Raw genomic sequence first — 26,166 nt, 5'->3', positions numbered from 1 at the left:
TTTGACATCAACTCTGTGATAAGCAGAGAAGTGGCTCTTGTAATGGCAGAAGATAGCAGGCAAATCTGAAGAGGTAAAAGGGGAGAGTAATAATTACACAGTTATTGGAGACTGTATGCCCAAAAATAAAAAAGAGCTGGCTGCTTTTGTTTTATATGAAGTAAGCCTTCTGCACCACTGCAATAAAGCACAGGATGAACAATGAGGAAAATATGGAAGGAAAAGAGAAGGGGGTGGGGGGAATAATCAAGTGTACAGAAAGTAACCAACTAGTATCCCACAATCCTGCTCTTTTAAAGAAGCGTTGTATTTGGTTCTCTGTTGATGGGTCCATAGAGGAGAAATCCCTGAAATTCTATTTCATTTGAAGAAGCTGGGGAAAATGCTGTTGCTGTTGAGTCTCAGTACTTCAAATAAATCATCAGTATTGATACTTTGAATATTTCATGTGGTGACACAAAGATAACATTGTATTAGAGAAGTTCCTGTGTCTTTTCATCAGCTCTGCTGTGTTATTGTATGTAAAATCACAAGCTATTTTTTCATTCAGTTGGAACATATGTGAACAGCTCTTTACCTGTGTGGAAAATAATTACAAATTCTTCTGTCTTTTGAATGCAGTCTGAGTTTGAATGCAGTCTGAGTCCAAGAGGCGTGAAGAAGAGATGCCTTCTCTACACTGGGGACTGGATCCTGTATTTTCTGCATTTGCAAGACTCTATATTAAAGATATAAAAGAAATGAGAGAATCTAAACAAGTGCCAGGTATGCAGAACGCTTTGCGGCCACCAGTAAAGTAACTTTCCACGCCCCGAAGCTAAGTGATGTTAGTATCTTTAACAGTTCTAAGAACAACAGGTTATATGAGAAATCTATGTGAAAAATAAAATGTGTTCATTCTAATGGCTTTTCTTCCTCTTGTGTGTATATATATATATATATAGGTACAGAACCTCTTTTGCATTAAGGTAATGTTGTATTTCCTCTGTGTGGCAATGCATGTTATATTCTGATAAAAATGCTGGTCCTTTCTGGCCTTACGTGTTTTATCTTTCCAGTGTCTCTACAATATTTGAGAAGGATTTTATGCCTCTTCTCTTTGTTGCAAAGTTTTGACAGTTGATGACATTGCTGTTTGCATGTGTTTTGCTTTTTCCTCTGGATATTAGTATATTATAAAACAGGTACAGGTGTTGAGGTTTTGTCTGCTTAATTTCTTCATATGATAGATATATGGCATTCTTCATACATTTGAACAACGTTATTGTGAATTCTGGCATCTGTGCTGAATCTTATACCACACCTTTTATTTCCTAACCATTGTTGGAAATTGTATGCTTTGCAGTCTGTTTCCCGCTGGTCTTCAGCCAATATCACCCACATGTGTACGTTGTCTAAAGCAACATGGGTCTGACCTTGAATTTCGGTTTTCACTACAAAGACTTTAAATAGACTGCAGTGTGTTTTCTGCTGTAGGAGCGTTCATTACTCCAAACTGAAGCTTGACAGGGTGCGAGATTATCAGGGGGGAACCCAAGGAACTTAGAATTAATGAGGAAAAGCAGTAAACCTGATAAAAAAGATAAACCTGATTAAAAAGTGTGTGGTTTTGGTTTGGTGTTAATGTTTTGTTTGGGGTTTTTCTTATTTTTTTTTTTCTCCACAGAGACAAGGTACATCTGTTTGGCTCTTTGAATAAGCTCCGCCTTGTAGGTTTTGTTATTCTTGTTTATCTTTCTTTAACAGCAAGGATAACAGCAGTGCTATTCTTGCAGAAATGAAGGACTACTGGGTTTTTTTTGCGCTTCTCGCAACAATTTTTATGTATGTAGGGACTTCACAAACTGCAAAGCTCAGTATATATACCTCTTTGTTATTTAATATGATGGGAGAGTTTTGTCTTAAATCCATTGCAAGAATCAGGCTACAGTCTGTTGTTGGTGTTTACACTAGAACGAGTAGTACTTAGAGGCCTTTTTAAAGTGTGCAGTCTTATAGTAGTACTGGTGTAGCAAATGCATCTGGTAAAAACTGTTCCTGCTTCAATTAGAGACGTTTTAATTGTTTTCAAACAAAATACAAAACAATTCAGTGTCAGCAGAATAGGATTGTAGTTTGGACTTGGACATTAGTACATAGACACTCATAAATACATTCAGAAAAATTAAACTTATCAACATCAGTAAACATTTCACAAGAGCAGGAACAGTCTTAGAAAGTACAATCCTGCTCTCTTTTCTTCACCTCTAAATTACGTGAATTTCCCTTCTCACCTCCCTTCGTGTTCTTTGAGTTATCTTTTGCTTCAGGAACTCTTTCAGTTTTGTTATTACTTTTTTTTTTTTTTTTTTCTGAGATGATCCTAAGGAAGTGGTATCTGTCATGTCAAGATATCAGCCTTTAAAATTGGTGCATGCGAGCTTTCTCCACTTCCTGTGCATCTGGCGTTTTGCACAACTAAGCTTGCTTGCAATCCTGTATCATTTTCAAAACCAAACTTTAAAGAATAAAATGAAATTTCATAGAACAAACATCCTGAATTTTGTTCATTCTCCTGGTGCTGTGTATATACTAAACCAGACATCTTTCAGCATATCTTATTTATTGGCAACAAAGAATAGCACAACAGAAACACGCAAGAAAGAATAGCACAACAGAAACACACACACAAAAAAAATCTTTTGGGGAAGGAAGAAGGTTGGTGTTTGCTGTCAATGTTTCCTGCCTTTAATGGGTCTGTTAAAGACCAGCTGAAGCTAACTATACGATTGGCTATAAATCAGTCATTGAGTAATGGTAATTAAGAATGAATGAGTGCAAAACAAAGAGTTGTAACTAGGAGGAATGGAAAGAAACACAGACTGAATGTCAGGAAAAACATCCTTAGAATGACATCTGGTAAACTGTGGAGCAGCCTTCCTATGAAAAAGGTCGGATCCCCTTCACTGGGATTGTTTATATCCTGACTGTACAGATTGCCAGGGATTTACTGTACGGAACGGTCTTGCATTGGACCTGAGGAAATGGACTGAATGACCTAATAAGTTTTTTCTTTCCATTTTTAAGCATTAGGATTTGATGCCACAATGACTAATCCCTTAAAACAACACAGAGGAAACCAGTAAACCTGGCCAATTACTCTCCTGCTATAAATGGTGACAAGAAGGCTGGAAAACCTCCCAGATAAAAACAGCAATTGTGTTGTCTAAGAGGCCTCTAAATGAGAGTGGGTGTCAAACTCGGTTGTAACACATAATCACATCATGGAAATGAGCTTTTCTCAGAGTTATCATGCACCACTGCATTGTGACAGCTTATCAACAAGCGAGGGAAGCTACAAATAGCATAAAAGGAGGTAATAATAATTAAAGCAATGGCAAACATCTCGGTGCTCAGAAATGCTGGTAAAGACCAGACTTCCCCTAGAGAGCTCTGTACCTATAGCCCCCTATACCGCTGCTGTGGCTTCTTGTTGTGGTAACAACATATTAATGTATGTGACATTTACTGAGTTACTAGGAGCTTGACTGAATGTGCTTGCACATAGGTTCAACTGTTTAGTATATTTTTATTGCTACCAATAAGAACATAATTTGAACAAATAAGCTGAGAGGGGAAACAATTTACACCTTGAAGTCATCAAGTTTAGCAACTTTTAACAGTGTAAATACAATTTCATCTTTCAGATTAATTCAGGTAGTTCCTTGTAGAGTAAGGGTGGAGTTCTGTGTGAGTTTATGGGGATGGAGAGAACCGGTGTTATCTGGTCTCTGTCATTGGCCAAAACTCAGCTTACTAACTAGGAAATGAACATAATAACATGTGGCTTGTTTGCGCAGTCAAGAGCTTGGAGTCTCTGCTCAACAGAATTACCCCGAAACTGACCCAGACATTCTTTTATAGAGATTTGTAAGGTTTAGTGAATAATTATATACACTGGGAGCATCTCCATTGAGGGTTCCTACAGCAGTGTTTATTCATGTCCTGGTAAACGGAATGAGAGAAGAGTGGACAGACCTGCTAAACATTCTCTACTGACCAATGACTGCAGGATTAGTATAGTCAGCTCTAAGATGACAGCTATAGATGCATCCTCAAAACATTGTGGTGGATTTTTCTGAGCAAAACTTGTGTTTATGAACTGCTTGGCTGATCACCTGTGATTTCTTCTGAAACTTTGGGGGTTTTGTCTTTCTTACATGAAGAAAGTTAATTCCAGGCTCATTTAAGGCTACCAGCTATGTAGGACAAGTTATTTTGGGGGTTGATTTATTTTTTTTTATATACAGAACATTTTTCTGACTCCCTTGCTGCAGTGTTTTTTTTTTTGCTTTGTAAGAAGACTTGCCACAGTGTATGGAGCCAAATGTTCCCTTCTGAGTCCCTTGAGTTATCTAGTTTCTAGAAGACAGTTATTGAACATCTCAGATGGCATATCTGAGTAAAGCAGCGGTATGCGAAAACTGAAGAAAACACATTGACTGAAAATTACCCAGCCCAGGATCTATCTGGAGCTTATTGCCCTATTACTCTCCTGCTAGTGGGCTGTGAAGCTTCAGTGTATCATGTTTACATCAGTGTTTGTTAACAACATTTGTTACTCTCATGAAAGGGGTTACAGCATGTGACAACCTCAGTGCTGTCAAAGTCCACTGTGCTCTGATTCCTCACTGTTTCTTGGACATGTTTTTACACGTTATTCTTATTCAAGTCATCTTTATAGATGCACAAAAATAGCTTTGAAGGGATGTTTTTAGAATGTGTTATTTCAGAAACTGAAGTTCAGGATGCTGTCCATGATGACTGCGTAGTGTACTCTGCAATCTAAGAGGGTTGTTTCTGTCCCCCTGCCCCCCATGGTTCCTGTTCTTTGAGAAATCAAAGACAGAATTATGTTAGTTTTCCTTTTGGAGGCTCTGCCTTAATCAGGAACAGCTGCATTGTGAGACGCTCAAACTGCTTCCATTGTGTTCTGTTATTTATTCTGAAGCCTGGTGAAGATGTTAAAAAAAAAAAAAAGAACAAACAAACAAACAAACAAACAACCCACCCCCAAACCTAAGCCAAAATTAAACAACAAACCAAAAAAGCTTAAACACACCCCCCCCCCGCCTGCAGCAAGCAATCTGTTTTTCAGATCCAAGTGTGCAACAAAACAAGAGGTTAATAAAGTTCTGACACTCTACAAAAGCAAACTTTTGGTATCCTAAATAGAGCTGATATTTCTTCCTTCTAGTGTTCCTAGTCCTCAGTTATCCAGGGGATTTTTCACATGACTAGGCACTGTATAATTGTATAATTTAGAGATATATTAAATGTGTAAGAAAATAAGTTTTTTACTGACAAATGTGACTATGTAGGGTAGGATGTTGAAAGAAATAGTTATACTCACCAAGAATGTTCTGTGTCTAGGTATATTCTTTTATAACGGACATCCAGTAAGACAGGTGGATGTTGTCGGGATAGTGGTCCAAATGAAAGAGCGAGATGCCTTTTATAATTATGGAGGTAAGAAAAGTTTCTTTCTTTCTTCTTGCACTTACCAGCCTTCTAATCTTAGTTACTGTTAGAACTTAAGGGTTGCCTTATTTGATCATTGTCTGCTCTTGAAACAACTGAGCTTTTATCCTAGTGCAATGTGCATCTGTAGCTTGGATTACTTAGAAAACTTTTACTACTTTTTATCTCCACTTTAAAAGCAGAGAAACAAATAGTTAAAACAGAGTAACTGATTCATTTGGGGTCATCTAGCAAATCTGAATTTGGGTTACTGCTTTGCCACTGGAGTCCACCATCTTCCTCTCATATATATATATATATATATGCAGTTCCTTTGGTCAGATAGAAACGGATTTAGCAGTGCCTGCAAACGGGAGGTCACTTCTTCCTTTTTTGAACCTTAGAAATCCCTTCTAACTTTTTGTATGTTTTGTCGTATCTTGGAGCCAGCTTTTAATAGCAGTCAGGAGTTTGTTTATATTTAGATGCGTAAGAGTCTTAGCAAATCTAACCAAGGCATCATCGTACCAGTCCTTGCCAACACCAGCTGGGAGTTGTCTCCTCCTTATTGCTTTTCCCAATATTCAGACTATTTTATTAACATGGAAACATCTGATTGTCATTGTGTTCAGCTGTCTTTTTCTTATGGAGAAAAAGCAGAGTGGAGTAGCGGTGATGTGGCAAGTTTCAAAAAGTGGGGGAGGTCATCTTACAGTAGGAAAGGGGAGCCAAATGCATAGATGCTATTGAAGCACTTGAAGGACTCATGTCCAGTGTCTTCCTCTGCCATGGGTTTCCACCTGATGGAGGTAAATCACAAGGCGCCTCTTCTTATCCAATTCCCTCACTTGCAAAATTGAGTCAGCAGTAATTCCCTGACTCACGGGAGTATTGTGAAGATACAGTTGACAACTTAACCAGGTCCCAGCTTCCACACCACCTGCACTTGCATCATACTGCTGCAGAGTAGCATTAACTGCTAGGGCATATAGCATACCCTGCACTGGGTGTGGCTGCTTAGAGGTGACTCTGTGCTCTATAGAAATGTCCCTGCAAGTTTATTAGAGTGGATATTTTCTAGATTTTTAAGTCTAATTTCTGGATGTTTGTTATTACTCTGCCATTATGCTAAATAATGAGTTGACAGTAAATATTTGGAAGCACAAGTTTCTCTGGCAGTTGAAGTAGCACACGCTAAACAAGCATCTAAGATAAGAGGCAAAGATGTAATTGATGATGTAACGAAGCATTGAAACATAAATTGAATGTCAGCTATTATTCTTTTATTGCACTAGTATGCAAATTCAGTTATCACTTCATGAAAATAGAGAAAGACAGACTCAAAATGACCAAGGCAAAACCAATTCTGTGAGCAAGGGTTTCCCACGCTGCGCTCAGCATTAGTTCAGATGTAAACTTGTTGGAAATGTTTGATTGGGGCAGAAAATGGAGCAATAGCAATAAAAAGAAACTGCACAGTGGAATTAAGGCCTTAGTGTTAGATCAGCCGACCTTTAAGTACAGCTCTCAGTGAGCCTGGCTTCCTGCTGTCCTTTCACATCCAACTCCACTCTTTGTTCCAGCAGTTCCTGGTCTGAGCTTTCAGGCTACCTGCCAGGGTGCCCCTCCCCAGCCTGCCCTCCCTTTCAGGCAGGCTGACTCTGCCAGCGTAGAACTGTAACTTCTTAGACAGTTTCCTGCATGTAACTTCTTGTATCTCTCAGTTCAACAGAGTCTGGTTGGTGAGTCACAGAACAGGCATTCCATCAGTTGGAGTGCTGCACGCTGCTCAGTACTTGCTCACTTTCCATGTGCTTAAAAGTGACTTACAAAGCAATTCCCCCTTTGTACTTTTTCTCTGATAGAGAACTGAAATGTCTTTGTGTCACTGCCACTATCTCCCCTCCCCATTTCCTATCTGTCTACTTCAAAATACACACCACTCATTTTGAGAGAATCTTAGGTCCTCTCTGTGCTGAAAACCATACAGCTAGAACTGGTGACAAAATAATAATTGTAAAAGAAAGTGAATTGACTTTTTCCTGGCTTAAAAAAAAAAATTATTACATACTGCGTAAAACCTGGTTTTGACATTTTGATTTGATTATTTATTGCTATTATTATGATCAATTCAGAGAAGGATATCTAATTAAAGTATAGCTTTGAACAAGCTCATGTTTTAGCTAATGCACCTTTTGAACCTCTTTTTTTTCCCTTTCCTTTTTAACAAAACCAAACATCACATGTGGTTTTCCTTATACTCCAGAACTGTTTTGAAAGGCTGAAAGGCACTTGCCTTAAAAACAAATGAAAAAAATCTCAGCAGGATCTCAGTAGGCTCACATAGGCCCTTCAAGAACCATACCCTTTTTGTTATAAAGAAATAAAAATGAACATAATTACCTCGTTTACCCAAGTAGCTTTGAGAGTGCTACCCCTCAAATAGTTAATGTAAGAGTCAAAAAAACCCAAACAAACAAAACAAAACAGAAAAACCCAAAAAACCAACCAAACAAAAGTTTAAACCCAAAGAGATGAGGAAGGGTGGCGCAGGGAGCACAGGAAGTTTTCAAAAGCTTGTAGACCCCTTGAGTGCTTTTAAAATAGATTAACATTCGCCTGTCTAATTAGAATACAATTGCAAGAGTTCTCAGTCATCTGTGCTTCAGGAGTTATTTGTCTCTTTGTGCAAAGCTTTTATTTGTGAACTGTGAGCCTTGCTCTGCTACCAGATTCCCTGTGTGGTCAAGAACAGGTCAGTCTCTCCAGAACTCCATGTTACATTGATGAGGAGGAGTCTGGCCTCCTAATCCTTCAGTCTTGTTTGTTTTGCTTCTAAGCCTTTCTTGGGAAGCCGATCTGTTGCAGCTGGTGCAATAGCCAGTTGTGAGCTGGAACATCTAGAAGCTGCAGTAACGCAATAAGTGAAACGTCATCTGCCCTGTTTCTTATTGCTGGCTTGCATGAATGGCTTGGCGTGGTATATGGGGACTCTGACTCCTACTAAAATAGTTGCTTTTTGTCTCTACCAAGGAGAGGAAATCCTACCAGCTAGATCATTATCTATGCTCTGGTACAAAATGAAAGACGCAGCAACTCAAAGGGGGGTTGGAATGAGATGAGCATACTTTTCTGATGGAATTTGGAATCGCCTGCATCTTATAAATGCTGTATATTTGTTATTAGGAATGTGCAGCTAAGCCACTGAGAAACAGGAAGGCCAGACAATGATTTGCAATTGGACCCCCCAAATAGGGAGATTGTTTCAAAACATGTGAGACAATGCAAAGGCATTTTGCTTTGATGATATTGTTCCCAGAGGAAGCGACTGCAGGTACCAATCAGTACTTTCCTGGTAAACATTGCTGTTACTTTTGCAGTCATGGATCAGGTTTAAGGAGCAGAAGAAAGTTGCAGATTCCAATTTGTGAAGAAGGGAACCTCAGTCTTGTAGATGGCCACATTTAAGGAGGAAGGTGCTTGGAGCATTAGCTGGACTGGAAACATGACCCTTGCTGTGATTTGACAGGCATTTAGTGCATTTTTATTTAGAGAGTGTTTGTTGGACATGCCATCTATGTACAGTCTCTTTATTTGTAGAACAACTGATTCTTCTGACAGTTTTTTAGTTTTCATTGGATTTTGTCTTTTTCTGTTGTCCTTGACAATGCAGTGCCTGGGGCAGAAATTGCAAAACTTATTTTGATTAGGTGCTAACAAAACAGGAAAAGCTAGATAGCTCCTGTGTTCAGGAGAAGGTGTTAAGCTTTTTCAGCAACGGAAGTGGCTTGCATGCCACCAGTACATATACTTTAAGTTGGGAATTTCTGGCCTAGAGCAGAACCACGAGCATGTGCTGTCCTCTGTCCTTCCTAGAGGAGCTGCCTTTCTGCTCTGTCAAATATCCTCTTGCACAGGAAACGCCAGCAGACCTTGTGCACAGTATTAGCATGGAAATCAATGCGGCTGGAGGTAGCAGCACTCCTAGTCTATTCACGTGACTGTACCACCCAATGTTGAAGTGCGGTTTTCTCACTGTAACAGTAATGCTTCTGTGTTTTGTGCCTAGTTTCCTATTTTAATTTGTCTGGCTTCAGCTTTCAACACTGACTCTTTTTCTGACCTTGTCAATGAGATTAAAACCCCTTAGTATACAATATGTACTGAAGCCTTATAATTTAAATTAGCACTTGATCTTTTTTTGAGAATATACCTGTTACTTTTCTGACTATGCATATAAGCATGGTATATGGTGCTGAGTTACTTCCACAACTGAAACGGCTGTGGAGATTAATTCAGAGGTATTAGCAGAGGTTGAGCACACACTTTCCCTTTCAGACTATCCCTATCCTTGGCAGTCCTCTTCCTATATATCTACGTACCTTCACTTCTTGGAACATCACTACCTGCTTTCTTACTCTGTAATTCCTGCATTTTTTTTACAGTGGATGATAGTACTGGAGTTATAAATTGTGTCTGCTGGAAAAATCCCGTGGTAGCAGAAACATCTTTATCAGGTAATTTATCAAATAAATAATTCCTCTTTTGACTGTACATTTGTGCTTATGTCTGTCTTACATAATTCAGTAAATGATCAAACTTGCAGAAGAGCAAATTCGTCTTTTGGGTTTTTTCCTTTTTTTTTTTTTTAAATTTTTAACCATCACATCCTACAGCCTGGGCTATTTTTGGAGTTTCATATTACTTTTTGTGTTGTGTCCAATGGTGATGCCAGTAAAACCACTACAAAAACCTTCTTGTCATGCCTTTTCCTTATCTGAGTAATAGGGTATTTCAATTCTATGTTGTGACATTGCTCAAAGAATCTTCTTCTTATGGGTCATTTTGTGACTTCATTTAGTGAGGAACTAGGCTGGAAGTCTGCCACATGGCACAGCTTCTGTTTCCAAAACCAATCCGTTGAACAGCAACCTGGTCTACGTTCCCCACCCTTGTGATACAGTGGTTTCAGGACACATGTCCTCTTCTTTGTTTTGCATTCATGTTCTCCTGCTCATGTATATACTGTCAATGGTGAACTTGAAAGTAGCTTAAAACACTGTGGGGATGCCAGCAGTCTTTTACGATTTGGGAAAGTTCTAAATCTGCAGAAATTGTGCATTTGAAATGAATCTATTATTGCACTCAATAACAGAAGAACTCACGAGTGTCTGGGTTTCTCTTTGATTTTTCTCCCACCATTTCTCATAGGTCAAAGTATGGAATACTTTCTACTTTGGACCTTCTTGAAATCTCCTGTAGTAGACTGACAACCCTGATATGGAGCTGATCAAATCCTACTGAAATAAAAATTACTAATGTCATCTGCGAGTGTTAGGGTTACATACACATAGAATGGGGAAAGGAAAGCCTTATGTAAAAGTTAAAAACTCTGATGTCTGTGGAACAAGCCCATTTATACAGACAGATAATTCATACTTACATTTAACAATGTTCCCAACTGGAACTGGAATCTAGAAGACAGCTCTCACTTTTAGAGAAGTGATGGTGTGGCACACCATTTTTTTTATGAGGAACTTAAATTCATTAAAGGAATTGCATGAAATACTGCTTGAAACAGAATGAGCACCCAGAATGCTTGTTTCAGCCTTGTAGTCTTGTTTACATGTACATCAGTAGTGCTTGAACGGACACTATGTTATTAATGGAAACAAATTCACCGCTTTGGCAGGGTGGTTGGACTAGATGATCTCCAGAGGTCCCTTCCAACCCCTACGATTCTGTGATTAATTCATTTGTACCTGCTAAAGAAAACAGCTCCTAGGGGGCACAGGAAGCTTTCTTCCAGCTTTTTGTAGTTGTGATCAGGGATACATGGATCACTAATTAGGCTTTAAGTTATGAAGAATTTACTCTGCTGCAAAGGTGTGTTATGTAAATGTGAAATTCTGTCAAGTTGCATTCACTTCAGTGTAGACATCAAATTGCATCACATGAATACTTTAGCCCCACCTCAGATGACTCATTTTTCTTTTATGTAAAAAGCTCAGCTGACTTTTCTTTTCCCTTCTCATCCATCTTAGCATGACAAAATCAAAAAATTATAAAACCTATTTCAAATTAATGTTTCAATTTTGCAATCCACCTATGACATTTTCAGTGATAAATCAGTATCTCCTCCCTTTTACGCTTTCCCCAGGTGAGCTATTTAAATAAATATAATAGTGTAAACTAACTTTGTCACCCAAAAGTTTTGCTACCCAGGACACATGGTTCCTGGGACCTTACGCCTTGTTCAGTAACATGACTCCTGTGATGCTTAGATGTTTGGATGAATGCAGAAGGACAGTCCTCTTGGCCTTAATGCCTGATCTCCTTTCCCCCACTTCTTATAGGTTGTCCAAGCACACCCAGCAGTCTTACTGTGCTTGAACAGATGAAGAAACTCCAAGAAATGGTGAGCCAGAAAACCAAGCTGGAGATCGGGGATGTTGTCAGGGTCAGAGGTCACATCCGAACCTACAGGCAACAAAGAGAAATCCAGGCTTCATGTTTTTGTGAGTGTTATGGATCTGTGACATAAGTGACTTGGTTGTCTGAATTTGTGAGAAGACCTAAGCTGCATGCAATTCATTGAATAATTTCCAGTTTATTTTCTGGCAGCTCATTTTTCTACAGAGATTTTAATCTGTATGTTTTTATTTCGATTTTAGCAGAGTAAGGTTAGAAAACACAGGTCGTAATGTGTGGGATTAAATTGCCTGAAAGATGACCCGCATGCATACAAAAATGCTATGCAGATACTGTGGTTGGGTATCTGTGAGATTGACTTGCTCTTCAATCTTGTTGAAGCAGAACAGCCAAAGCCCATGGGAAGAGAGTTGATGACCTTTTTATGCCACACTTCATCAAGAGCGTTAGCTGCTTTGCAGAAACGGTCGCTGTTTGTCTCAGCCTGTATAATCCATTCCATAGGCAGACAGCAGCATATGGGCACATTGTAGCACTGAAACCCAGGTTCTTCTAAACTCTCTGGCTCTGCAGAATGTCTGGGAAGTGTTTGTCATCTTCAGTCACTTGGGTATAGATCTGCAGGTGCTGCCCGTGTATCTGAGAGCTCTTTGGGTAGCAGGGTTCTGCAGTCCACTGTTTACACCCTAGGAGCTTCCAGTTACATAACTTCATCTCTTCTCTGTGTCTGGGCTATTGTGCAAGAGTTGGGTTTCCCCAGTGAAATCTTTCGGAGACAATACTGAAATGATTTCTTTGGTAGGGGAAAGCCTGTCTTCTAAAAACCCTGCGTAGCTCAGATAAAAAGTCTCTAGATTTTTCAGCTCTAGCTAAAATCTGAGAGGGAATTCAACCCTCCTTTCCAGAAAGAAGATTTATCAATGTATAACCCATTCAAGGGCTGTTAATAATACCATTGTTTCATTAAACGAGAGCCACGCAATCCAAATAGCCTCTAAATTGCTTTCACTTTGGCCCAAAGCAAGCTCCTCACTATATGTTAACTTCATCTAATGGATAAAGACTGCTGAAAGGTAAAATATATCATAAATTCCGGTTAAATAAGTTGTCAGATCAAAGCATAATCTGCAATGCACCACAACAGGTCATTTACCTCCTTGTAAACTATAAAAACAGGAGTGGCCTTTGTGGTTTTGTTTTTATAAAAGCAACAGCAAACAAAATTTGCCAATTTAATACTGGCATGTGAAGCTCTGTTGTGCTGCCTCAGGTATGCTTGCTTAAAAGATTGGTATGATAGTTCTGGCCAAGTACGTGTATTCTTTTTTCCGCTCCAGATAAAGTGGATGATCCTGTGTGCGATGTTCAGATTTCAAGAATGCTGGAGCTCCCCTGTCTGTATAGAGAAGTTTATGATAAACCTTTCCAAGGCCCCGAGGAGGGACAGAGGTAAATGCAGTATCCATACTGGTCTTGGGGCAAAGTGTGGGATTTTATTATTGTTTGTTTATTATTGTAATAACTGGAGAAAAGCAGAACAGGGCCCGACTGTGATTTAGACTGCACAAGCATACAGTAGCAGCCTGCTGTTCTCCCAAATAATTGATGATCCATACAGATGAGATAGCTGTCCATAATATGAGAAAAGAAACATAATGCTGAACAAAAGTGAGTATTAGGAAGGTAGTAAAATACTGTATAGAGAGACCTCTCGTGTCTAGTAAAGAAAGCTGGGGTTTGGAGCAAGATTTGGGGGTGAGGTCAACAGATTAGATGGAGGAGTGTCCTTGCCTGATTTTGTTTTATGTGTAAGGATAAGGAGCTATTCCATTGAAATGCTCTCAACTTCTGCTGCCCATAAAATCCCAAATATATAACCTCAATAAACTGAGTCGAACACCCGTTCTTGTATTCAGTTTAAAGGTAGCTGGATGCTAATTGGCAGGTCTGATGCGTGTAGTGTGGTTTCAGAGACTGCAGATCTCAAAATCACAACACTGTTACAGCAAATGATTGAAGAGGAACAGTTGGATGTTTATTGCTTATAAAAATGGTCTGTTTTAATTAAGGGTTTAAATTCAGATTCTTTAAGGACAGTAAAATACCTTTTGACCTTTGAAAACCAGCCTAGCAGGCTAACTTTAGCTAATTGTTCTAAAAAATGTTACTAGTATATTTCTTGCCTTTTGACGTGTTCTATGTATCCTTGTAGTGGTCTGGAGGGTCAGAATTTCTCAATCAATATGCTGCATGAGAAAGTGAAAGGCTTTCTATTAGAAAACAAAATTCAGACCTTTTACCAACAGGAGTTGGAAACGATTGATACTCTGGTGTCACTGGCTGGTGTGCATCTACCCAGTCCCAGCTGTCAGGAGGTGAGTGAATGTATGTAACTGTTTCAAGTTTTTAGTGGCGGGGAAATAATACTGTGTACTTTTTTTAAGCTGTGTACTTTTTTAACCAGATAAGAAGCTGGTGCCTTCAGAGGATTCAAAAACTGCAAGTGCTTTAGCTTTATGCAGGAATTATTTACAGAGCTTGAGGAAACCTTGTCATTTGAGATATATAAAACTGGACTGAAGAAAGCCATATGAGAAAATTCTGTTGTTAAGGGTAATTGTGTATTAGGGCTGAGTAACCGTACAGTCTGCTACAGGTACTAACTTATCTAGATCTGTAAATAGTGGCAGTATCAGAAAAGGAGATCCCTTTAAGGTGCTTGAGCTGTTTGGACAGATGTTTGAGGTCCCAAATTTAATCAGGAGAAGGGAGCACAAAGTCTTGGTATTGTTTCTCATTTGAAGCTCAGTATATTGACAGGGATGTAGCTTTCAAACAGAGTTTGTAATGCGTGGATGAACAGCCCTCCCTACTACATGTTTCTCTTGTTGGAAATCCCTACTTGTGAAAGGCCATGATTGAAAGGATCAGAAGGTGGGATTTAATTGAAATCAGTTTATATGCAGTTGCGTGTAACCAAACTGTTAAGACCCTTTCCAGTGATATAGTATGTTCTTGGTCAACTGCAGAATGGGAAATAGAACAAAAAACATGTTGTAAAATGGTTTTATATTACTTTGTGTTATTTGGATAAATTACAGACCAGATTCTCAACTGGTGTGAAGTGGTAAATTTGTGCAAAAGTAGCAGAGTTACGGCTTTTACCATGTTACTAATGGCAACTGAAACTAGAGTGTTGTGTGACTCACTTGTTTACTTTTTTGGTTTTCTGTAGAGAAATAAATCTCTGGCAGGCATTTTCACTGCCTCATCTGATATGCACTATAAAGTTAAGTGCTATGTTATGTTAACATCTGATGTTTGTTTAATTTTTAAAAAAAACACACACACAAAACCCATTCCCTTGCAGATGGGGTCAAATAATAACGAAAAGTAGCTCTATTCTTGTTGGCTTTGTTGAACGGCTTTTGATAGCTGCTTCTTGATAGCTCTTTCTTTTATTTTTATTAAAGGAACTTTTGTTGTTTTCTTTTAAGCAAGCGTGGATATAAACAATAACAGGAATAAAAGTTTGATACTAGAATATCCAACCTGGGACAGCAGGGTATTTTTTCTAAACTAGCTGGAACAGTATTGAAAGTTCCCAAACATTCTACATTAAAGGAAGTAGTGATCATTGAGACTAATACTGGAAACTTCCATCTTTGAAGTTTCAGCATTTTAGATGAATAACTTCCAAAGCCATTTAAAGTGGGAACTGGTGCAGAACAAACATAGAAAGGCACAAAAAAAAAAAAGAACCCTACCAAAAACAAAGCAAACAAACAAAAACAATGTAGCATCAGCATTGTTAGCAGTCATGAGGAGCTATCATAATAATTAATAGTTGCTCCCGACCCTGATGCAAGGGTGTGAGTATATGTCCCAGGAATTTGGGCACACAGATACTTATTTAGAAATTGCACTTCTCCCTATTGCCCTTCGGTATTAATTCCTTGCAAGGAGGCTTATATATCTTTGCATAAGAAAGAACCTGCAGTCATGAAGTGACCTGAATGCCTTAAGAGGAGCACCTAATAAAGCTCTGGAAATGCATTTTGTTGTTCCTGTGCTCTGTCTCTTGAAGGTGTCACTTCTCATAATTGGCAAAGGGTCACATACACAGTTTGAGCCGCAAAAATAGGTGTAATAGATATGATTTCTGTCCGTCTTCCTTTCTTTTCCCCTCCGTAGTCTTCTGTTTTGCATCGCCCTCAAGCCAAAAGGATAAAGGGTGCTGCTAATGTGGAATGATATTATTTCATGCCTATTTGGCAAGGCAGGAACTGAGTGAGGAGTGAGTGGACCAAACTAATTAGGCCACAACACAATATACACACTTGTTCACTTCTTGCACTTTTCCTGGATATGAAAGGATGGGTTATTTGGATGTATAACTTTATTTTTTTTACCCTGATTCCAGTGTTCTAGAGCACAGTTACTGTTAAACTCTTTTCTTGCCTCTGTCTTCCTTTCACGGTGATCCTAGGAAATGTAGTGCACCCCCTTCATCTCTTTACCAACTTCTAAAGTACTTGCACATTGTTCATCGTAGTGGGAGGGTATCTCCCCGTGAAATATTTTCTCCAGGGAGGTGGTGAGCTGCTATGGAGTCACTGTCAGTGGAGCGGAGCAGGGGGTGAAGATGGAAGGAGGTAGCTGGTATAGCTTGAGGTAGGCAGCACCTTTCTGTTCCTTTTCAGCATTACTGTACCTGACCCCTGTCCACATCCCATACATGTCTTACAATACCTAGTTCCAGTCCTAATGGCTCCCCAGCAGTGCAGTCTTCTGGCTCTCCAGAATAAATTTCCCTCTAGCAGATGCACATGGCAGAACTCAACTTAGGTCCTCTGCTCAGACATATACTAGGGAACATCCAATTTTATAATCTACAGAGGATGGGTAAGAGAATTGGAAGGCTTGGTGTTTTTAAAAATAATTAAAAATTAACAAATCTGTTACCATTTTTAAAACCAGTGGAGCTTTATTTCACATAACCACACACCCCCTTTATCCCTAAGCTGTTGCCTTTCCCTTATCCTTTAAAACAAATGACTTCTGAGACTGGAGGGTGGGTACCACAAGGAAGACTACAAGTGAGAAAACAGAAAAAGTAATCTTATGCTTAGATAACCTAAAGAGTGTACTTGCTGTACTTAAGCAATTATGTTTGGCAAATGGACAAGCCTTTGGTTCCTTTTTAAAAAGAAAATTACATGTGAACTTGATCCATCCATTTTCTCAACTGGATTAAATACAACTTGCAACCAGCCAGTCTTGCTTAACCATTTTTATGCACTTCTTCCGTGCTTGAGCTCTAGTGTGTGCTATTTTAGTATTACCAGTCCAGTTTGTGTGTGTCACTAGCTTGGACACATAACTTGGGTTGTGCTTTCTGGACTCTGCTGTTTGTACTTCTCTTGATTTGAATATTATCTCAAGATCAGCAATGACAAGTAGTTAAAGCAGGGAGTTTTACAGTGGTTTTCATACTTACTGTATATACCCTGTATATTGTACTGTAGGTGTAACATAGTGCATTATATGTTCCTGATGCTATGTGCTTGTCTTCCTGCCTCTCGAGGAAGCTTCATTGCTACTTTAAATATGTATATTGCAAAGCTTATTATAGGACTTCAGGACTGACATGTCCAGAACCACTATTACTAAAATTGTCACCTGTCTGAGCCAAGGATTAAACATTGCATGAGAAATAGCAAAGGCAATTCCATGAGTAGAATCACGTGTATGGTTATACCAGGAAACTTTAACACCATCAGGGTGTGTTGTGATTCATAATGAGCCAAAGGTTACATACTTTCAGTGTTTTGAACAGACTGACTAATTCCTGTACCACTTCATTCTTTGACCTATTATCGATTGTACAGAGAGTTTGTCTTGTTTTAAAGATCTGAGAATAACTGGTTGCATAGCACCAGCCCACTAAGCTGTGTGAGACCCATCAGATGGAATATATTGATTAAAATACCAACTTAATTCTGGAGACACGGATTCTTCTGTTGGCTTTGCTACAGAGTTCTTGGCTGGTCTTGAGAGGCAGGGTAGTGATGATAAAATTGTTATTTAATACCTGCTTCTCTCTTGGGGTGGGGGGGACGTGTTTTGCAAAAGAGAGATTTCTTCTCTCTGTGTATAGCCCCGTGTTCAGTCTCCTGTAGATTTCTGCTCAGTAGACTAAATCACAAGTTTAAGCGTACATTGGCTCTGAGGGGAGATCCATATCCAGAGGAAATGAGGGCTTGGTTTGACATAAAAGAAAGTGATAAGGTATTGGGAATAACTACTGTTGACTTATGAATTTGCAGGATGAGATGCTGGAGATATTTTGGGTGGACCAAAAGAACAGATTTAGTAATTTTAGATTGTGTTGACAAAGGAACTCCTCAGTTGTTGCTTTACTCAGAGGCATGGAGAGGAGGAAGCATGTTCTAGAGCACACTAGGGAAAAAACCCAAACTTTTTGTGTCATTTCAGGGTAATACTAAAGCCCCTGAAGAGCGCAGAAGCCCTCATTTGTTCTTCAGGAGCAGTCCTTCTGCCATGGGGCCCTTTCCCTTGGACTCTGCAGCATATATGAGAGGGTGCTGATATGTAGCAGCTGCTTACTTATTTTCTCGCTCCCAAGACTGCCTCTCTGCCTTCGTTCTGTCAAATCCCTTGCATTCTTAGTGATTCTGTTTCAGTATCCATCCAGGCTGAGCTGTGTGTCAGTTCACGCAGAGTCTGTTTTTAATTATCTCCCCTTTCTGACGGGATCTCAGTGTTAAGCCAAACTGAATAATTGTCGTGCTTCTTTGGAGATATTTTTATCTTTTTTTCTCCCCAAATGTTTGCTTTCACATTAAAAATTGATCAGAGTCTTGAGGTGGTTGCTTTGCTAGCGGTTTCTTAGATTCTTGACGATTTATTACTGGCTTTGAGTGAGAGGCAAAGTCTCTTCATTTTACATATGGCTATGAGAATGTGATTTTCCATGAGAAAATATTCACTCTTCACTTAACCCTTCCTGCTACATTTTATGTTTATTTCTTCAGTTCATCAGAAAAGGCACTATGAAAAGAAATATGATAGTATTAATGCTGTGACTGGAATGGTGTCCAGATGTATGGTCAGGTTTGTAGTTAGAAGCAGTGTCTGTTGTTATCCAAACTGATACAGCTGTGGTGGACACGGGGACAGACAAACATCCGGATAGTGAAGTCCTTCACTCTGGAACATAAGGAAAAATCTGAACTGAGAATAACAACCATCATTCTATGTTAATTATCTTGAACTATTAGGCAATTATTTTTGATTGTTGGTTTGAGAAGAAAAAGATAGTTAGCTGTTAGACAGAGAGAGAGAGATGTGATTATGGCCTGTTGAAATATTGAGGATTAACTGGAGAAAGGGGATGGAGAAACTTGTGATGCATGCTGATGCTAATGTCCCTATTGCATCTCTGAACTATTCCCAGTTAGGCACATCAGCTTCTAGGCTTGGAAGCAGATGGAGTTTCACTTGAGACTTGCAAGTGGATCGAATGAATGTTTTGTGAAAATATATTCTTCCATTGCTAATGTGGTGTCTGTTTCACATATTTATGTGAATTCCTTCTGGTATATGGCAGTTGCCTGTTTCACTCTCAAGGCTTCTGCGAGTCTGGTGACTGAAGTAGGATATGTGAAGCCTGATACTTTTGTTCAGGACAGGATGGGAGCATTTACAGTGATAGCTGAAGGAATGGCTTCGCAAATCTTGCTTTGGTTGCTCTGGTGTGGTTCTAGTTATCACATGTTGGTTTGTGGGAATCAGTTTAGCTCTGTGCTTTAGAAAACCACAGGGAGCACAGCGTGCTCCCAACAGATGAGGAAACAGCAACTGGGGAGTTGAAGGAGCCTGTAGATACATGGGAGGTTGAAGGATGTAGTAGGGCAGATAGAGATGGAGAAGAGTAAGTCATGGTCTTGTTCTTATCTACCCATACTTTCTCCTCTCCACAATTGATTCTTTATTTCCTTCCACTTTCCTAGCTGTCATTTCACTGTCTTAGCTCTGCCCTACTTCTAAACAAACCCTGCTTTTCCCTGATTTTTTTTTTTCCCCTTCCTTCCTACTTTTAGATGTGTCCCAAACACAGAATCCTTTTGTCTAAAGAACCTCTTCAGTTATGGACTTCCAGGCACATTGTTCTCCTTTCACAAGATACTTGTTTTCCACCTGAATCTTTTTTTCCCTTATCTTGTATAACTATCTTAATTTCTTGCATGCTCTTTATCCTTTCAATTTATTAGACTGTGTAGAAACTCTTGAGAGCATAACCAGAATATGTGTAAAAATTTGGAAACTAAGGGGACAAGAAACAAATACTGTTCTTGCCAGTTTCTTCTTTTTCCTTGGACGCTGCCTCAGTTTCAAATCAGGAGATGGGAATCCAATCCCCAGCACTTGGATTCTTCCTAAACATCACCTTAGAAAGCGCTGATTTCTCTGTCTTCCTACCCTTATTACCAGGAAGACTCTGAATATGAGCAAAGCTTGATTAGCTAAACAGTCAAATGCTCTGTTAACATCACAAGCCTATTTAAAAAAAGAGTTCTCAGCACCTAATCAAATAGCTGCTAAATACAAAGAAGGCAGTTAGGAGATACTCGTTCCTTAAGAGTGGGACAAGCTTCTCGTGTTTGTTTGTTGTTGTTGTTTTTTTAAAACTTAGCTGTATTGGTTAGTTCATACATAACAGATATGAGTTGTGAATTACTAAATGAAGAAAAATGTGTAACAAAATCACCTGAAGTCCTCTTGCTCTTGAAAGCATGAAGCTTTTTCTGGTAACTTTAATTGAGCTGAGATTTCTCACCATCTGCTTTATTTCTTTCTTCCTATCCAGGTTAAGTCAAAAAATGACTCCAGTTCCAAAAGGATTCACAGTGTATTTAAGGAAGCAATAAGGATGCTACAAGAAAAAGGGGTGGTTTTCCAGAAACCCAGTAGCTCCAGGGACTTATACCATGTAAGAAACTGAGCTGTGGTTGCAAACAAGTTCAGGGGTATGACTTTCATAGCCAGTAGAAATAGTAGAAAAGTTTCAGAAATAGAAGCTGGAAATCCAAGTGCTGTCTATTTACTCAAAAGTCTTATCTGCAGCTTACTTCACTGTTGCTTTTAACTTTGTATCACCCACTGACTTGTTCTTTTTGTAACTCAGCAGCAGGCTTAAACACTGCTTCTGTTCCAAGCACAGCCTGTGTTCACTGGGTTGCCAAACTGTGCACTTAGGTAGCTGAGCAAACTGAAGGCTGGGACGTGGGACAGTTCTCTTAATCGAAGTCGATTGAAACTTGGTGTTCCACTGAGTCAGTTGCTCTCCTTTGGGTTGAATTCTGGTATATCTTGTTCTTCGCCCAACTCATGGATGCTGCTAACATTACTAAAAATAAGAACTGGAGAGTTAACATTCATTATTAATCTTGGAGGCAGTTTATAATGCAGACTGTAGTTATGATAGTGCTAGTTTAGAATATGTCATGGCCTTGGGTTGCTTTTCAACAGTCATGCCATCTGCTGTGAAATAGACTGCTATAAATTGCCAGTTTCTTCTCTTTTCTCCAGGTGACTGACCATGATAAGGGGCTGCTTAAAGTGACCCTTGATGTGATTAAAGAAGACTGTCGAAAACCCAGGCGTAAGTAGCAGTGTGATCAGGCCTCTGATGAGCTGGTGCTGATATATTGATGACAATATCTCCTGCTGCTGCTGCATTAGATATGCTTCTTGTCCTTACCCTTGAACTCAGAGCTAAGTTGCTAGTGTAGCTAATCAGTATAGCTAAAAGCAGGAGTGCAAGAGCAATTTCCTGTGAGCATGGAGAGGGAAAAAGCAGGTGTGCCCAGCAGGACGCAAACCCCTCAAACCTGAAATAAGCAGCCATTATCTTAGATCTATATCTTTTGAGAATACTTAGATTTTGGGAGGAACCAAATGTAATGAAGTTAGGTCAGCACCTAGCAGCTGTTGTTTTGCACTCTGGATACGTAGGCAAATCTTGCTAGTTCAGTTTCTACAGGGGAGTTGACACAAAAGTGACCATACAGAAAGGTGAAATCCCCACCTCCATTAAGTCAACAATGAAACTTCCTTAAGTCAGTAGGATATTCTCTGTAGATTTTAAGATCAGGTAGAGCTCAGGTTGATTGTTCTTTGCGGGTAGGGATTTCAGTCTAACAAAATCCACTTTTCAGATAATATACCTTGTGTGGCTTCTGAGTTATCCCTGTCCCTCAAGCCTATTGTGTCTTATTGCCATAGTGATAGCTTGTGCTTGACTTGAATATCTACTAATTACACAGGTACATTGCGACAGTTTCTTTCAATTCATTGGGCAGAATGTGTCAGCAGGGATCACTTGCTGCTGGAGTGCAGCTATTTGTGGGGTAGAATGCACTTTAGTATAAAATAAATGACTGACTAGAACATAAGGCATATAATCTTAAATTGCTCATATCCTTATACTATCATAACTACAATAGGGCTTGTAGGACCTGATATATGGTAGTTATCCTGCAGTGAAAAAAGGCTAAGTGAAGTGGTATTATTTTTGAGTTTTCAGCAGGCTACCTTAAGCCGTGCTACAATTGTAGGCAGGGTTTGTAGGTGGAGGTAGAAGTTCTGTAACTTTGGGGGTTGGAGGGAGTAGATGTTACTGGGCATGCAGGTGAAAATGAGCTCATTTGCCTCAATGCAACAGAGTTACAAGTGCAACAAGTTACTATATCGCATTGTTTTATTGTACTTTATCCAATTAACAAATACAAACATCTTCACTGTAAAAGGCAAATCATTCCCCTGCCTATTTTATACATCAGCTAGTTCTCCTGGGACCTGTTGAGTTTTGGTTTGGGTTTTGTTTTGGTTTATTTTTATAATTGTGCCATTATAAAGGCCAGAACACGTATACAGTTGACACAGGACACTGAGTGACTGCCTGGTGTTTAACTCCCCTCTTGTGCATTATCACACAGGTTAAGTACTCTCAGTGCTCCATGAGAGGTTGGGAGATTTTTTTAATCCTAGTCAGGAGGAGTCAACAGCAGACAGAAACTCACAGATCAGTCACAGAAAAAACTTTGAAGAGCCCTGAGTCCTCAAACCCATGTTTTCCATATTGAGCAGGTTAAAAATAGTAACTGCTTTACAAAGCCTCTTGTTCTCCTTGAAGCTTCCCACCTGCTCGGTTTCCTGTTGTAAAGAGGACAATTTGCAGTTCAGTGTCTCTTTCTCTGCTAGTTTTCAGAAGGACCGTTTCACTGTCCTGGTCACTCGTAGTAGAAGATTTCGAGAAGAAAAGCCAAGAAGCTTCAGTCAAAACCAACAGGGTACTGCAGATACTTTATTGTCACTGCATGATGCAAGAGCGCAGAGTTCAGTGTAACTGTCGGACCCCCTCTGCTGGTGGGATGGCAGTCTTAGCCACCCGCTTGGCCTTGACTAGTGAGCAGGCTTGTAGTGAGAAGATCAGAATGTAGTAATACCTCAAGGGCTTTTGGTTGTTTATTGCAAGAAATTCCTACCCATTTTCCTTCAAGAGTAATATTAATCTTCCATGACAGAAAGACTGATTTATGATCAACCAAACTCTTCTCTCCAATGAGTTACTTCTCTGCCAGTTTTCAAAGCAATGCCTCACCCAATTGCTTTTGTTGTGACACATTCTCGGGCCCAACCCAGCTGCCTGGAACTGTTGTACAAATAAAAAAAAAATCCTCAGCGTGCCTAGTCAGAGCTCCACAAACCCTGATCTTTAATATGCCTACATGACAACCCTAGTCCTTGGCTCCAATTGTAATTCTAAATAGCCTGATCTTAAATGCCCTCATGTGAGGCCACTGTGGGTCTATCTAGAGGCATAAGACAGCCAGAAAAGGATGACAGTACATTTTGACTCCAGACTGAACTGCAAAATGGTAGACTTAGTCCAGATTGGTTTGTTTCTTCTTTTTTTTTTTTTTTTTCTCACATTTGCTCTGGTTTTAGGTTTAGATGAGGCTAGTAGTAAAGAGGAAAAAAACAGAACCTCTTGAAGTTAAATTTAGTATGTCAAAGTGGAGTCTGTGCAAGATGTTCAAAGTGGACAAATGGTAGTTTTTTCTGGAACTCTGTCCTCTCTGATATTGATAGTCAGGCAAGACACTGAAAGCCTGGCTTACCTCAGCTGGTAGACAAAAGCTAGAACCCCGTATGTCAATGAAAGAGGGACAGCATCACTCCACTGCAAGGACTGTATTCCCTCAAAGTTGGGTTATAGACTAGGAGTGTTTCTGGGTTACTTAATGTACACACCTGTAGCTACCCCAAAATGCCATTTTCTACCGGCATCTAGGAGGAAAGTATGTATTGTACTGTTGGGTAACACTTGAGTCACTGATCTAATTCATCGAGACTTAAGCTAAGTTACTGTATATCAGGGATGGGCACTTTGACCTTCTTATGACAAACCTATGACTCATGCAAAATGCAGCTACCCACTTCGTTTGCAACAACAGTCGCTATGACCAGGTAGAGGCCCTGTTCTGTTCTCTGCACTTATCCGTCCTAGGGCGGTGGATGCATTTTTGGCTACCAGCCACAAAGGTCTTTCATCACACTGGGTCACTGACTTCTAAAGCAATATCTTTACTTGAATCACAGCCTAATAAGCTGAACTGTTTATTTACTAGTATTCAGCATTACCTCCTATCTACCAGTGACTTTTCTCAGCAGCTTCTAAGGCAGTTCTGGGGCTCAGCCGATTCTAGAGAAGAGATTGGCAAAAATAAAACCAAAGGCAGCAACAACACCATACAGGGATCTCCCTGGGCTGTGGAAATTTCTCAGTACCCTTATCAAACTTACCTCACATCATGTGAGCTGCAGGCTGAGGAGGAAGAAAGTAGTTTGTGCCGATGTGTCTCCTTTATGCTAGTTTTCCATTGTTAGCCATAAAGGAGAGAAAGAAATCCATTGTGGAGTTCAGTACTCAGGCAGACTGGGAGCCTGCATGATGATTAGTGGGTTTGCAGGGTCTGTTGGGGGAAATGTTGAGTGGGACAGCTGAACATCAGATGATGGCTCCCCCAGGCACACAGTAGCTGCATGCAATACTGCAGCCATTAAGGACCTTTGTCTCTGGCTTGCCCTCTGGGAAAGGGGATTATTTTTACATTTTTGTTCTCTTGTACATTTTAAGGGTTCACTCCTGTTAAGAGGAGATAAAATTTGATACTGAAGTTCTGTGACTTTCTACTCCCGTAATTGTTTGAGTAGTCTGAAGTGTCCAGAATAGGATTGCACTGCTTGGTTGCCAGGTCTCTGAAAGTTGCACTGTAACAGTTTTTCCACAAGGTGCCAGCATTGGGTAAGCAGTTACAGGTCCTGGCTACTGACCTGTTCTGGACGTTTTTGAAGGTGGGTATGAGCAAAAGGATTTTCATTTAATTTCTTCTGCAGTTGCAGAAACTGGATGGCTTTCATAGGTGGACAGCGGGGGTACCCTTAAGTTATTAACCTCATCATCAGGTTGTGCTGAATAAGTCCTGTATATTAGAGTTTGCAAGACTAATTATCTTTCACCCTCATTACTAGTGTTACAGCCCTGACACTTCCTAGAAAAGTCAGTGGGAACAGTTGATAATTGGAGAACTGTAGGCACAGACTGGATCTCTTTTCTCTGAATACACGCATCTCTGCTTCAGTACATAGGGCATTCTTCCTCTCCAACAGCTGTATTCTTTTCTTGACTAATCTGGATTACAATCATTAAAAAGAGGCGGTTAGACTAAGCCTTACCTCCATGCCTGGCTGTACTTTGCTTTTTTTCTGCAGATGCTGAAAAAGGCTGCCATTTCCTTCATGTCCTGAGCTGTGTTCGGCAGAGCTACAACCCCTCTCTGGCTGAAGTGGTGATGCACCGTGTCTTGGAACTGCTGGAGAGTAACAGTGATGTTGTCAGCACTATGGAAGGATATTATATGGCATTTTAAAGAGAGAAGATCGTTCTGGTCCATTCAGAATAAAGGAGGGAAGGAGAGGTTGAGTGACCCTGAAAAGCTGCTATTTCCTGGTATGATCTAGATGGGGAAAAAAAGAGCATTCTGATTCTCCAAATGCTGTTTTTGTCCAGCTCCAGAGAAATTGCCCAAATACTTGTTTTAATATTCTTGCTGACTTCCTTGCTATTCCTCTTGAAAGTTGTAT

The 26,166-nt window shown here is 39.8% G+C and overlaps 1 protein-coding gene across 1 annotated transcript; it reads left to right on the top strand.

Annotated features, from left to right (window-relative positions):
* Positions 1-632: 632 nt before the first annotated feature.
* Positions 633-25,952, top strand: OBFC1 (oligonucleotide/oligosaccharide-binding fold containing 1). Its single transcript, XM_009881541.1, has 9 exons — positions 633-765; positions 5,413-5,508; positions 9,945-10,016; positions 11,856-12,017; positions 13,269-13,359; positions 14,138-14,306; positions 20,825-20,947; positions 21,547-21,619; positions 25,795-25,952. The coding sequence occupies exons 1-9, from the start codon at positions 633-635 to the stop codon at positions 25,950-25,952; spliced, it is 1,077 nt and encodes a 358-aa protein (XP_009879843.1).
* The last annotated feature ends 214 nt before the right edge of the window (positions 25,953-26,166 follow it).

This window comes from Charadrius vociferus, unplaced genomic scaffold (assembly GCF_000708025.1).
Source record: "Charadrius vociferus isolate BGI_N301 unplaced genomic scaffold, ASM70802v2 scaffold282, whole genome shotgun sequence".
Taxonomy (NCBI): domain Eukaryota; kingdom Metazoa; phylum Chordata; class Aves; order Charadriiformes; family Charadriidae; genus Charadrius; species Charadrius vociferus.
The sequence above is the reverse complement of the archived record's forward strand: the minus strand, read 5'-3'. Positions and strand labels throughout refer to the sequence as shown.

Excerpts from the sequence above, each read along its gene's own strand:
- OBFC1 (XM_009881541.1), top strand. The coding sequence starts at position 633 with ATGCAGTCTGAGTCCAAGAGGCGTGAAGAAGAGATGCCTTCTCTACAC. Across the intron at positions 766-5,412 it reads AGAATCTAAACAAGTGCCAG|GTATATTCTTTTATAACGGA; the intron begins GTATGCAGAACG and ends TTCTGTGTCTAG. Across the intron at positions 12,018-13,268 it reads AATCCAGGCTTCATGTTTTT|ATAAAGTGGATGATCCTGTG; the intron begins GTGAGTGTTATG and ends TTTCCGCTCCAG.